This window comes from Protopterus annectens, chromosome 8.part0 (assembly GCF_019279795.1).
Source record: "Protopterus annectens isolate FY-2018-M chromosome 8.part0, PAN1.0, whole genome shotgun sequence".
Lineage (NCBI taxonomy): Eukaryota > Metazoa > Chordata > Ceratodontiformes > Protopteridae > Protopterus > Protopterus annectens.
This window is the reverse complement of record NC_056741.1, coordinates 1,267,403,035-1,267,418,034: the sequence shown is the minus strand read 5'-3', so window position 1 is coordinate 1,267,418,034 and position 15,000 is coordinate 1,267,403,035. Positions and strand designations below refer to the sequence as shown.

At 36.9% G+C, this 15,000-nt stretch overlaps 1 protein-coding gene across 2 annotated transcripts in view; it reads left to right on the top strand.

Annotated features, from left to right (window-relative positions):
• The window catches only part of TMEM145 (transmembrane protein 145), a 777,234-nt gene that overhangs the window by 549,969 nt on the left and 212,265 nt on the right, over positions 1–15,000 (top strand). For both annotated transcript variants that reach the window (XM_044080786.1, XM_044080784.1), the window contains exons 7-9: positions 1–13; positions 1,045–1,113; positions 1,847–1,927. The exon at positions 1–13 is cut by the window's left edge and continues 59 nt beyond it. In XM_044080786.1, coding sequence (XP_043936721.1) covers positions 1–13; positions 1,045–1,113; positions 1,847–1,927 — 163 coding nt within the window. The remainder of the gene's footprint in view (positions 14–1,044; positions 1,114–1,846; positions 1,928–15,000) is intronic.

The window sequence follows — 15,000 nt, the reverse complement described above, 5'->3', positions numbered from 1 at the left end:
TGCTATTTTGGATGTAAGTATCTGGTCCATTTCACACCAGTGGGTTATAAATGTCCACATGATGTATCATTACTGTCCTTTAGGGTGCAGAGTGTTAAGGCATTCTAAAGGGATGTATCGGAATAGATCTAAAATGTATAAATAAAAAATGTAGCAGAATTAATTTAGACAAGAGAGAAAAGAAGAAAGAAACTGTGAAGTATGAGTTGTTGTAAAGTCATATGCATAGACTTTCAGACTAGGACTAGTGATTTTTTTAACCTCTGTGATATACGGTTTTGTTTTCCATGTTAACTATAGATATATATATGTACCAAATGCCACCACCTTTCGCAGTGCTACATATTATGGTTCATCAGTTTACCAGCGACAGTCCTGCTTGATAGTTTGTATGTGCTGTAAAGTGTTTTGTACTGGTGAATTTCTGCTTCTACTTCATCCCTCAAGATGTTGCTTTTTTATTCCATGTATTAACAACCATTTTGTTTTAACCTTCATTTTATTCTTTTTTTGTTTGCTATGGGAAATCATGCAAGTTTTGCTCATTGCTTACACAACAGTTAATTTGGTTGTAATGGAGGTGTCGCCCTTTTGCATGTCGGTTGTCTGTTTGTAGGCCTGTATTCCTGTATTTCACTGAATGCAGTGAGGAGTTCACTATGAATATCATCCCCCATTCCTAGGAATATCATTTCCCTTCCCTAGGTTGCAGACCATCCCAAACCTTCCCACAGGAAGGCAGGATTTCTGAGCTCCAGTCCCGAGTGGAGACTTAGAAAGCATCCTTCCCTTACTATGATGCCATCCTGACCTTTCCATCAAAGGAAGGTAAGCAGGGGAAGCCTCTTAATTTTTGTCCTTCCCAAAGCCAGCAGCTCCAAGAGTTGCCCGATCCATTAACTGATCTCAGGACACCTGGATTTATCAGGTCTTTATCAATGTCAGCAAGGCTGACGTTTTTGTTTTATCTTTTGGCCCATATTTTATTATTCAAAGATGACCTCTCTGATATACTGACTTTTTGCTATTGTGCTCTGATTCTAGACATCTTAAAAGGAAGACAGCTGCTTCACACTACCTATAAAATGTTCATGATGGCTGCTGGAATGGAAGGTAAGTTGCTGCAAAGTCTGGGCTGAAGTGAATGCTTAGTAAGTATAAGCTTATTATGTTGGGGAAATCAGAATGGAAAAGCTGACTGAATTAGTTAATGCATTAACAAAGGGTATAGACACTATGTCAACCACAGCTGCAGTTAAAACTTTTCACATAGAGGGAGAAATATCTGAGGAATCTCATTATAGCTTTGTCTGTTAAAATGTACGTCAGTGCTGGTATTTAATTATTGAAGATAGTTATCTTGTTTGATTTGCTTTTTATTTCACATAATCTCCATCTCAGTTTAATATGGTGTTATGTAGCTGTTAATGCAGATAAGATGTACAGTAGACCCAAGTCAATCTGTGAACTGCTGTTTGATATAACAATTAAGCTAGCTCAGTTGGACGTTCTTTACCACATGTTCATTATAACACTGATTACCCTAATCTGATGTAAATGACAGCATAGACACAACGAATTAAACATCAGGGAAGCATCATATCAGCAGTGTTACTGCTGTTCTGAAACTGTCTTAGAATTTCCTGCCAAGAAGGTCTGTATCATTTTTGTAAAACAAATTATTATGTAATGTCTGCATGAGGAGGACTCTAGTAGCATATCACAGTACAGCGTTTAATTTGATGATTTTTGTTTCTCTGATTCCACAGCTGACACACTGCAAAAAATATTTGCAAACTAATATTGTAAGCATTAGGATAAATATTTTTCTCTCTTCCTTTTCTAGTAATTAGTTTGATTTTCTTCTGTGCCTACTACAGCCAATATGCCAAGGATGGCATTGGGAATCCCAGCCTCAAAATCCCAGGTGATCATTATGTGCATTCCACTTTTCAAGGAAACATTTTTTTCAGAACAAACACTGAATGTTTCTCACTATTGATTCTGTTTCATTAGCATGTGAATGATATGTTGAAGTCAGTAATGCAGTAACTGGTATTAGCATAACATTGGTGATCCCCCATTACTTGGAGAGAAAGAAGGTGACCTTTGTGAAGTGTGACTTTTTGTAATTTCCTCCTCTTCCCCAGAACTGTTGGAAGCGCTGGATGGATGAGTCTGCTTTAGGTGATGCCAACAGCAGCACTGAATTAGTAATTATTGCTTTTTCCAACTTCTCCACCCCCCTTGAGCGTTTGTGAGGACAGAAATTCCTGCTGTCATGCCACTCAAGCTCATAGCCCAGCAAATGTCTGACATTAACTTATAACCTAGGGTAACTTGTGGGTAGAGATCTCTGTCATCAGCAAGCTACACAGCTGCTAGTGCTCCTTGCGACCTCCTAAATAAAATTGATCAAACTAGGAAACCAAATGATAGCGGAATCACACTCATTAGTGAGCGGAATCTGTGGGCAGTGCAGAAGAAAACTAGTTTGACTACTATGAAAAAGCGATTATACCACTGTTACTATTGTGACATCCAGATGGCAGGGTGCCACTAACTGTGACCTTGGAATGGCTGGCACTGAGGGGTTTGAATTGTGCCACTGGCAGCCAAGGGTGAGGTAATAGCATGAAAGTGCACACATCTATTTCAATGATTAACATGCAAAATACAACCAAGCCTCGAAGAGCATTAAGAGAGTTTGCACTGTTGTCCTGGTTGTAGGCTTTCAACATCCACACCCAAACAAGATTGTGCATAGGCCAATTAGAGAAATTAATCTTTGACCAAGCACCCCTCAAGCCCCTTTGTCACACCTCTCTGCATGACCCAATGTCTTCCATTACTCCTTTAGCCATGGGAATTGCCTTTCACACAAAGTATTATTTTCAGCGACACACACAATTCCGAGGGAAGGCAGGAAGAATTCACCAATTCCAGATAGCTTTCTGCCTGGCATAGTAGTACTGCCATCATCCTGGATTAGGGCACGGAACACCTGATTATCAATAAGCCAATAAGCACACCGATTATTATCCTTTCACTGGTACTAGACCTTGGCAGGCTAATGGGAGATGTGTGCCAGTGGTGTAAATAATGCTTACCCTTTTTTCAGATAAATAACCAAGCACACACATCACACACACACATACATACAAACACACACACGCACACACACACACGCACACACACACACACACACACACACATATATATATATATATATATATATATATATAGATAGATATAGATGTGTGTTTGTGTGTGTATATATATATATATATATATATATATATATATAAAATAGATAATGGATTACCAGCCACAACAGCTTAAAGGTTAATACATGGATTTTGCTTAAATAATAAAGAAAATAGTTCAAATACAGATTATAACATGTGTAGGATGGCACACCCAGGGAAAGTAAAACAAAAGGCAATGAAAATAGACAGGATGCATATGGAAAAAGCTAAGTTTCAGACATCCAAATTCCCTGGCTTTTCCTTACTGCAGAAATGCTGTCACTATCCTAAATTAAATTAAAAAATAATCTTCAAGTAGATGCCTTTTCCAGAAGGATACACTACACAGACAAGTCAATGCAGCATTTTCTCCACTTAACTTAGCATACCACATAGTTATATTCAATGTATTTCCTAAATCCAAATCTCCATCACATCACATGGCATCATCCTTCTGTTGCTGGCATAGAGAAATACAAGTAGTTAAATTATTTTTTCTGCTTGTCATTGTTAAGTTTCTAAGGAATGAAAGCTTACGTATGTCAGTCTTACAGTAACAGAAATTTCTAGCAGTTATCTATTTCTGCTTCCTTCTCGTGATGCCTGCATGTAAGTAACTTGAAGAGACTGCACCAATTATACCTCAAAAGACAGTTTATGGTCTTTCATCTGTTTTTGTTACATTCACTAGAACAGTCAGCAAGGCTGGAGACCTAACACATTTAAAAAAAAAACATTCACTGTTCTTTTATGTTCACAAAAACAAAAGTCACACGTTCTTTAGCCAAGAGGGCAAAAACACTGATTGCAGGTGAACACGAGATAGAGACAAGAAAGACAAAATATATTGCATTTTAACCCAGTTTCCTTTATCCTGGCATTACTTCTGGCATCACAAAACATCCGTTGACTGTGTACCAGGTATTGTGAGCTACTGCTTTCTTCTGGTGTGACTGTAACAAGTGTGGCATCTTTTAATGTGTGACAGTAGATTTCTATTTCCCTGTTTGTATAATGTAATTTAAGACAATATTTTATTATGCCACCTCTCACTGTGCAAGAGGAGCAGAATATGCTAAATTATTGTGCACCTGTGGCCATCGGCCTACTGCATAAATTAGTTTTTTCAGTGCCCTACTGCAGTACAAGTTGATCCGCGGTGGTGGTGCTGCGGTAGCGTTGTCGCCTCACAGTAAGATGCTGTCCGGTTCGATTCTCAGCTAGAGCATCATCTGCGTGGAGACGTGCGTGAATGGGCTTACCTTCGTTGAAGGTTGTGCGACAGGGCTGGTAACTCGGCACGTAAAAATCAACTACCAATCATTAGCGGATTGGAGTTCCGCTGTGGCAACCCCTAACCGGGAAAAGCTGAAAGAGACAAACAAACTGCAGTACAAGTTGAGTAAGTTTGCGAGGATATTTTAAGTACCTGTATGTGCCTTTATCACTGACATGAACATACAATGGTCCAGTTAAGCAAAAAAGCAATGTTCACCATTTTAATCATATGGGTTATGTAGTCTCTGTTCAAGCATGCAGTTTCCCACTGCATTTACCAGTTCTTGCTTCACAACTATCCAGACATGCTGTTGCTATGTGTGTTACTATAACAAATGTTATTTTTGCAGGCCAGCCTTCAATGGCTTTTAATGATATCTTACAAACTCACACAGGGAATATGGTTTGTTTGTTGTGGCAGTCCAGTATTTGTTTTGTTGTATTAATGGACAAAAAAACACTCCTAGATCAGCAGGGCAAAGGCTAGGATTCAGAACCTGAGGTCCATGGCCAAATAAATTGCTAATCTAGGTAGGTCAGTTTACACAATCACAGAAAATATGAGTCAGAGAAAGCATCAGCTGCAATGAGAAAGGCTTCATTAATGGCTAATTTACATGTTTATGAATTGTAAGTTTGTACTGCTCATGCAAAAAGCACATTACAGCAGTAGTTTCCTTTGGTGACCCAAGCAGCATGTTGGTACAGGCACCATACCACTCAACTCTGCAAACGTTTGTCAAATATCCCTGATGTTGCCTCATATATTTGCTCTGTAACCCATGACAATTTAGAAATTCTGGATAAATAACAGAGATATACAGTCAGTCGGTTATGGTAGACAGAGTTTATTTTTCTCAAAAAAATGCACAGTAATGCAAAACCTGTTATTCAATTAACTTTAAGTGAATTAAAGTAACCTTTAAAAATGTCCCTGAGTGTGTCCATTTAGCCCTGCAATATTTTTTGGCTTTGTCCAGAATTCGTGAGCATTGGTGTTGGCACCCCCACACACACACACACACACACAAACACAAACACGCACATTCCTCCATACAAAAAAAAAATCAGACCCTCACCTCACTCAGTCAAACTCATGGACTCCCCTATTCACCCACAGCTGGTGAAAGGGTGTACCCCTCATAGTAATCCTTTCTGAATCCCACCGAGAGGCCAACATAGTCATTTCTGCTTTTATGGTGTTCCAGTTTGGTATATTAGCCAACTAAAAATGAGGCAAGCATTGTCCTAAGACCAATACCTACATGCTGGTTGCAAAGCACTTTTCTTTAATGATTCTATCTGTATCCCTACCCTTGATAAAAAAAAAAAAAAAAACATATTGGGAGCAAATAATTACAGAGGGAAAGTTAATAGAATGGGAAAAGGCAGGTAGAGGATGCCTTCCTTATAAGGAATTGATATCAGAGTACAGACAAAGAGAAAGGGAATCTAAAAGAGAAGTTGCTGTTAAAAAATGGATAATTAGTAGGATATATAAAATATTGCACAATAACTATAGGAACCAATGGGGGGGGGGTAGAAAAGACTGAGAAGAGAGAATCGGTAAGAAATTCATGAGGAAACAATGGCAGGGCATATGTATGACTCCCAAATGTGCAACAAGGTCTAGGAAATTTAGGATTTTTGATTGGAAGTGTTTGCATAGGTATTTTTATACCCCAAGAAGATTCCAAAGAATTTTTCCTCAGGTAGATGCCAAATGTTGAAGGTGTGATGGGGAAGAAAGAGGTAACTCTGAACTTACGTTATGCAAGTGTAATGAGTTTTCAGACTCTAAAAAATCCCTGCAGAGTACTCTGTCAGAAATACTGAGTGAGCAAATGGTTGTAACTAAGGAAATTATATTTTAAGCTGGGATAGAAGATCTGAATTGTCTAGACACAGTAAGGCCTTGTTAAGTTTAATTTTGGTGGATCCCAAAAAAGCAATAAAAATGGAAATCAAAGTCTAAGCCGACTGTGTATGAAGTACTGAATATTGTAACAGAGATAAAAGGACTGAAAGTGGGATCTTTAGAAAAGGGTAGGAGCAAATTACATAGAAAATAAATAGAAATTGTAGGAACAATACATGCAGAATAATGATTTGGAAGAGGTTTAAAGGAAGGCAGGGATTGAGCAATTTATGTAATGTTGGATTGATGATAGTTATATAAAGAGAATACATGTGATGTATAATGTTTGTAACTGGGAACATGTTTATAAGTTTTTTTTATACAAATGTATGTTTGCTTATGTCTTAAGTGATAATTCAATAAAGATATTATAAAAACAAACACACCAAAACACCATTCTGATAGAAAACTACTACCTAAAGAAAGTGGCTATCAGCAACTGGAAAGGAAACTTGAGTAAAACAGGGTTAATATGAATTAGACTGGGACCCTGTCTGGAATAATGGACCAAGACACCAGATTTTACTGAGTGAGATATGAGAACTAAAGGAAGGCTAGGCTTATCTAGAAGTCAGCTGTTCTCAGCAACCCTGGTCAACAGTAGTTGTTTAGTTTTATTTATGTGATTTACCATGTAGGTTACTACAGTTTGGTTGGAGGATTCCAAGGGAATTGTGTCAGCCATATTCCTGTAAGAAGTATAAAATGAGCGTATAACACAAGAGTAAATAAGTCTAAAGTTTGTAGTATTATTACAGTTTTGCAAAGAAATGATAAATTCTGCATCTGTGGACAATTTAATTTTCCAAATATTCATGAAAGCTTCTCTACAAAAAGTCAGTTTGTAGGTCTAACCAATGTTGGGAACCACTAGAGTGAGTCCTGAAATAAGAAGATTGAATGGTCAAAAGATCAGACATACATATACTAAGTCTGAGATACCATTTCTCAGAATATTCCCTTTTCCCGAGATATGGCAATCTCGGAATTGGTATGTCTAAGTTCGGGGGGGGTGTAAGTGGCTTGCCCCTCTGCAAAAAAAAAAAAAAAAAAAGAAGAAGTTTTAAGGAGAAGAGTGGACTTCTTGATTCACTTTTCTCCTGTGTTTTGGTCTTTTTATCAGCATGTCAGCATTCAACATTTCGAGTGCTGACATTTCAAAAGGGAACCAGCAGAGAGGATAAACAAATGTAGCAGTAACTATGTTTTAGCATTGCATGTTTTCAGTTATTTATTTGCAGACAACTAAAACAGAGAATCCAGCAGGAACCTGGAAATTACTTTAAACAGGTGAGGAAACTATGGATTATGCGCTCTTTGCTGTCTTCACATGATAAGTACAAAATGTGGTGGTCATAACCTGAAGGAGTTTCTGTATAATTTCAGAGACTGATTCATAGTAAGTTAAAAATGGCAATTTCATTGGGATTTTATAAAAGGCCGTGCAATCAGTGAAGGCAGAAATACTACATGTATCCTTATGTGTCTTATTTTTGCATGTAGTGAAGAAAGTGATTCTGTAACAGTATTATTTATTTTTAGTGTTATGTTAATAAATTTGCTGAGTGCTTTGCCCATTACCAGCGTTTATTGTGTATTTTTGAAAGTGTTTTCATTTACGTTATTCTTATTGAACTGATTATGGTGTATGGCTGGTGTCTGGGGCCCAAGGAGTGGCTGGGGGACAGGAACGGGCAGGGAAAGCAAACTGGATGTGGAACATCAAGCACTGAACACTGGCTACAGTTTTGTCTCATCGAATCAACAGAAAAAAAAGGAGTGTGATGCTTTCATAGACAAATTTGTCTTTATTCTTAAGGATAAAGTTGGGGACTTTTAGCATTTACTCCTTCCTCAGCAATACAGAAAGAAGGCACACAGTTTTGGGAACTTGTAGGTTCATATAGGTACATATTAGGCTAATGATCTGTAAGACTCTTAAGAAGCCTAGCCTTGCATTCCCGTTGTATTTTTTAGCCTTTATAATTTTTATATGAATAACCCAGGGATGAGCTGGAGAAGGATATGCTGGGACATTTACATGTTTCATCTGTCAGTGAGGGATAGGGGTGCTAAATCCAGGATGAATTTTAAACTGTTGAATGTTGCAATAGAAATGGTTCAGTAAGTGGAAAAAAAGAACACAAATGTTTTTGCCAGAAAAAGACATGGAAGCCAGGTTAATATATCTGTATTACCCCCGAGCACAGTATGAAGCCCCACCTGTGCTTACCCAACTGTAGCTGCCACACAGAAGAGAGAAGAGATATAAATGCATACACAATAAATGTATCACAATCAGTCTCACTGATGCAGTTTTGTAAAGCATGAATATCCTTACTTTGTATCTTGCAGCAAGATTTTTTGTTCACTGGGTGTGCGGTAACATGTTTGGTTCTAATTTTTGCAGGGACATTGTTTTATATATTATTATGATTCACTTAATAGAACAACAGACTTTTCATCGGAATAAGCATGATACTCTAATATCTGGCATTATTAATTGACTAGATCCCGCAGCGGATTACCAGGAAAAAAATATTTTGTCAAGGACAGGAGAAAAAATGAGACAAAACTCTTGGACACTCTGAAACATTGTGGACAGTTAAAATCAATAGGCTTTGCATTAGCATACATGGTCAGGACAGTAAGCAGTTTGAAATGCTAATGTCTGGCATTATTGACCATCTCTATTCATCAGAGATTTGTCGGATGTTCTGGCTTTTACAATGCAGTTGAAGTTCAATGGTTGTTTACCAGTGTTTTTATTTAAGAGTGAATAATAAAGAACTGCATATAATACTCCCTGTTCTCCTGTAGAACATTTTTTCAGTCTTGCATGTTAATAATTATGGCAGTGTGGTTGAAGTTTGGCAATTGTGCACCACTGTTCTCAATTAAGGATGTTTGATAAAGGCAATGAGTTCAACACCCTTTTTTCTGTTTGCATGTAGTACTCCTTCTCCTGATGAGCATTTTATTGCTTTCATGTTAAGTGTTATGTGAAATGAAGACCTGTTTTCATTTTTGTCACTTTTATTTTTCTATTCAATTTATAGAATAAGCAATGTGAAACACTGTAGTTTTAGGAGTTCTGAGATCTTTCATAGTATCATGTATGTGTTTTTTTTTCATGTGGGTTAAAATAAAGCTCCCAAGTTACAGAATTTGAAAACAAGTCTTCTAGGAATTATCAAATTTGTTTCAGTCACTTGTAGTGAACTTACTTGTAAGTTATTTTATTTAACTTGTATGTTGTTATAATATTCCTCCTATCTTAATAGTGCCTGAATGTACATGCATCCATGACATTAACAACTGTAATTTGCATTTCTGTCAACTAGAAATTATATATGCACATCACAAATATTACCTTATCTGTCAGTCACAGCTCGTTAGCCTCTGCTAATAGCTCAGTTGCTGTCAGTCAAGGAGGACCCACCCTTACCTGCTGAATCCCATTTTGAGGAGTACTTCAAGTCATTTAAGTCTGCAAGCCCACTTAGTCTGTTTCTGTTCTAACTATACATACTGTATCTTAAATATACTGTATTCTGTCTTAATGAGAAGTCATCATTTAGGTGTAAAAACCTATTGCTGACTGGCCAGGAGCAGTCTTCAGAAACATTAGAATTAGTTTATACAACATTTTTTATTCTCATATACAGTGGTCCAAAAACCTACAACTTACAAAGTCTACCATAGATTATTTTTTGGATGTGGCTGCCTTTTAGGTTCTTAGAGAATGCCTCTTCCACATGGATCTTTTCAGGACTCTTGTTAAGTTTCATTTGTGTGCGTGTGTGTGTGTGCATACTGTGAGATAGGATGTAACAGGTGAAACTCATAACTACTTATTAATTACAAGTGGTTACCAAATTTTCTTTTTGCTTGGGCTACTTCAGCAAGCAGTAAGGCCTTTTAGTTATCGTGACTGAAAGCATTATATAAAAATTAGAAAAATATTACAAGTGTTTTATAATATGATTAAGATTATGTAATATAGAACAAAAATAAGATTAAAACAGAAAACAGTTTACCTTTAAAATATCGCAACACACTTGTGAGACCCTTTACTTACTTGACTTGAAATGTCGGAAACTGCAAAGCCAAATGCTCAGAAGAACAAACCTGGTACACACAAAAACAGTGACACGGGAATGTCGACTTTGTGCAATGCACCCATGACTTCCGGATTTCTCCGACAACCATTATACAGGGGGGCAAGCCCCCCTGCTCCCCCCATGTGGGGGGCTGCACCCCCAAACCTCCCCTGCTAATTATTTATACTAACTCCGAGATTGCACTACAATGAGAGAAAGGGTACATGTCCCAATCCCCACTGTAGTGTGATCTCCACTCAGAATGCCAGATTCACAACAGCAAATGCACACTAGCATTCGCTGTTATGAGTTCAGTATTTTGTCATTCGCTAATTTGAACTGTTGAAACAGACTTTCGTTCATCTGAGCGTAGAACAACTGGACCTTGACATTTTAAAGGTAAACCCAGAAAACACTGCAAATGATAAAATGCTTTCTTTATGGTATAACATTTTGAGTCAACACTCAGCCTCCATCACTCTTAAAAATAATTATTTAATAAAAAACAATGTTTACTTAGAGCTTTACAGTCCAAAGATGAGTCAAACCAAAGTAGCATACTAAAACAGAATCAGCTAACAGACTGATCAAGTTCCTTTTTTAAAATAAATTGTTCATTCATGAAATACTAATTCATTTTTGCTTACATTTCTTAAATGAACTTTCATTTTGTAGAAGTGTATTCATAGAACCTACTTCCCTTCCTGAATAGGCTTCAATTTTTTTTTGAGCTATGCTTGAAAATAAGAATCTAGTGGTACAGTGTTACCTGAAGGCCACATGATAATATGTTGCTTTGCTTAGGAACATGTGAGCCTATCATTGGCTCCCTACTGAAACCTCATGACTTTTATAGCCAAGTTCAGAGAGTCCAAAACCAGAGGAGAAGAGTGAAAATTAAACACTCCACTTCTCTTTTAAACTTTTTTTTATTTTTTTGCAGGTGGCAAGCCCCATGCCTCAGCCCCAAACTTATACCAGTTCCAGGACTACCATACGTTATAGAAAAGGAAATATTCTTATTCTGACAAATGGTAATCTCAGCCATGGTATATGTAAGTCCGAATGTTTGGCCAGTCATCTCCACATTTTGGGATTCAGCAATGCAAGTCTTGAGATTTTAAACAGTTGTCCCTATGAACAAACCAAAAATGCAAAAATATTTATTTTGGGTGTCTGTCTTGGGTAATTCTTGCTTTGAAAATGTACTGAAAGAATTTCTATCATTAATGCCATTAGCAAAAGAGCAACAAAGTGCATGAGTGAGTGAAACACAGTGGAAATATTCTGACTGGGATGACTGCAGCAGAAGTGTAGTTAGACACAGGAGGCCAGATTCTAAAAGATTTACTATCAGGGTAAGTAACCCCATATACTGAGAGCAGGTCCTTTGGAATCTGGCCCCTGATGTCAGCCTGTTTATAGATAGGCCTTAAACTGAAGTAAGTCACTTACAGTGAAAACAAGTCCTTCAGAATCAGGGCAGACTTACACTGAGAGCATCACTTTTGGAATCTTCCCCAGTGAGTATACCAGGTAGGCAACTGAATGGTACTTTTATTGTAAAATTCTGTCTGCAGACCCAGCTCCAAAATCTAAGTTGTATGTAATGTCTGCCACAGTAGCTGTGTCTCATGAGTCGTGAACTTATTTGCTATTAAAGTACTTAATTACACTGTCTTGGCTTGTTTTGTTTCCAAAGATTCCTCAAAATCATTTAGATTTGTCTTGGCATTGTGCAGTATCAAGTAAAAATTTTATGAGACATATCATCTGGCATGGTGGTAGGGGTTTCTGAAAAGACAATACTACATTGCAGCTATTTTTTTTATTGTATGTATGTTTCCTGAGCTGTTAGTGCTTATTGAAAAATCTGAATATGCCTTGTTCCACACAGTGGCAATCATTGGGTCCACCATTTTAAAATTATCAAGATTTCCTGCTTTCACATCTCTTCTTCATTTTCCATTTAAAGTCTGCTTTATATCAGTCACATTAAATATAAGGAAGTGGTGATGTCTTCCCATCCCATTGATGTACAGGGGCAGCAATATGTGTCACAGAGATTATATATACCTTCCGTAACAGGAGTGCTTGCATTTTCCTCTGAGTGACCTTCATATGTGCTTCTCTCAGGGATCATTATAAGCTGTTCATAGCAGTTATACATCCCCAGCTGAAGAAAGTAGCAAAATTGCAGGCTTTTATAAGAATGTTGATTTGTAGTCCTGCAAGTACTGATAAACTCTTCCACATTCTTCCTAAGGTATCATAACTATCAATACAATCCAGGAACTGTTAAGCAACAGTTTAGACAATTTGTTCTTCTACTCATCATCATATGCAGCAGGAAGATGAGTATTTGGTTGTTGGAGAAAGGTACTTGCTGTCTCTGTTCAATCTCAGACTCTCTCTGTCTTTACAGTGCAAGGCAGTACAAAAGCAGTATAGAATTTCGTTCTTGGATTTGAATTTGAGTTTTTTTTTAAACTAGTGCACAAATGTCTTCACATATTATATTTTCTTACATCTGTTGCATGGGTACCTCTTGACTTATAGCATGCTACTACTTCATCAAAACCTTAGTCCTTGAGAATGTCAAATTAGTAGTTCTCTGTGATGAGCATAAGACAGACACTGCTAACTTTAAAAAAATGTTGCAGTTAAAAAGAATACCTCCCAATGAGAATCACTATAAAAATCCATGTGCTCATCTATGTTTATCCATAATGCTTCTCTTCCTCTTTTAAACAAAGGCTGTAGAAAAAGATCTACTGCTCTCTGCACATGTTTGCGCATATATATGGGTCTCAGTAATGCTGGTCAACATCTGCTTAATTAATGCATTTTGTTCAACTAAACAGATGGTCGACAGGTGTGCAAGACTGACAATCCCTGGGGATTGTGTAATCTCGGATTTAGAATATATAATTAGCAAGGGGGGGTTCCCCCTGCAAAAAACTGTGTTTTCTATACTCAAAGATTAATTTTTGGCACATGTCTAGTAGCATTTCCTCATGCATAATGTTGATCAGTTTGTTTTGACATCATGCACATTGACGGTATTCCATCAAATTAAGTAGTTTCGTGTGTGTGTGTGTGTGTGTGTGTGTGTGTGTGTGTGTGTATATATATATATATATATATATATATATATATATATATATAAAATACACACACACACAGACACACATATATATATATATATATATATATATATATATATATATATATACGGAGAGAAAGATATCAATTTATTTGACATTTTTTTAACCAGGAAAGTCTGACTGGGTATGAGAAGTATTTTCAGTGGCTGCCTTTAAACAAAAACTGCATTGATAGATTATTTACAACTTAAATAAATAACAGTTGTGATAATAGCAGGCAGGAGCATAATATAATGGGTGATTGTGAAAAAAATGTATACAAAAATATTAACACACAGTTATAGTAGATGATTAATACAACAAAATACAAAATCAAATAAGTACAAGATATATTTTTAATGTAAGCAGTGAGAGGTACAATTATAGACAGTCTGAGAAAGATGAAATGAATAGTCCTGAGATAAGTGAAATTAAGGTGCAGCTGGAAAGAGAAGTGGAAGGAGCAGTACAGAAAGGCAAGGAATAAAGCAAGGTAGAGATTTAGAGATAATGAGATGATGAAAATGAGGGTATAGTATAAGACAAAGGAAAATATAGCTTGAAAGGAAGAAAACTGTTTTATCCAGGTGCAGTACAACTACAAAGCCAGGATTTGGGGAAACTATTTTAAAGAGTGTTTGAATAGTTTAGCAGGAGCTATTGTTCTAATGTCCATGGGGATTATGTTCCAGCATATGACCCCATGTAAGAGTATAAAGTATGTCCTATAGACTTTTGGGGGTTTTAAATTGGAAGTAGTTTGTTTTCAGAAGAGCCCAGGGTAAGGTTTGGAAGATAATGGTTAAGAATAGTGTTAATAGCTGGACAGGATGATTAGGTTTAAATATTCTTTTGTAAACAAGGAGGTGTCTGAGTTTAAGGTAGTGAGGTACTTGGAGGCAGTTGAAAATTTTAATTGTAGACCAATTATGTGAAATGTATGGCTGACTGTCTGCAAACCTTGCCACTTTTTTATAGTTTAATTCTAGTTTAGATCCAAAGGAGGTCTGGATATTGGTAAAGATGGGTGAAGCATAAAGTAGAGAAGGAAGAAGATAAGAGGAAGTAGCCAGAGAATAGTATAGAGGTGGTAAAGAGAAAATGTGTCTGCTTTGTAGAGCTTTGGGTTTGTGTTTTATATAATTTTGAATGTAGAGGTCACGTTGTAAGTGATCATCGATTATGACACCTAAAAATTTGGTATAGGAGGCAACTTCTATAGTAGCATTGTTCAATCAGGATATTTTGAAGTTTTCTTTGGAATTTATTAGACATTTGGGGAAGGATAGAAGTAATTTGTTTTGGAG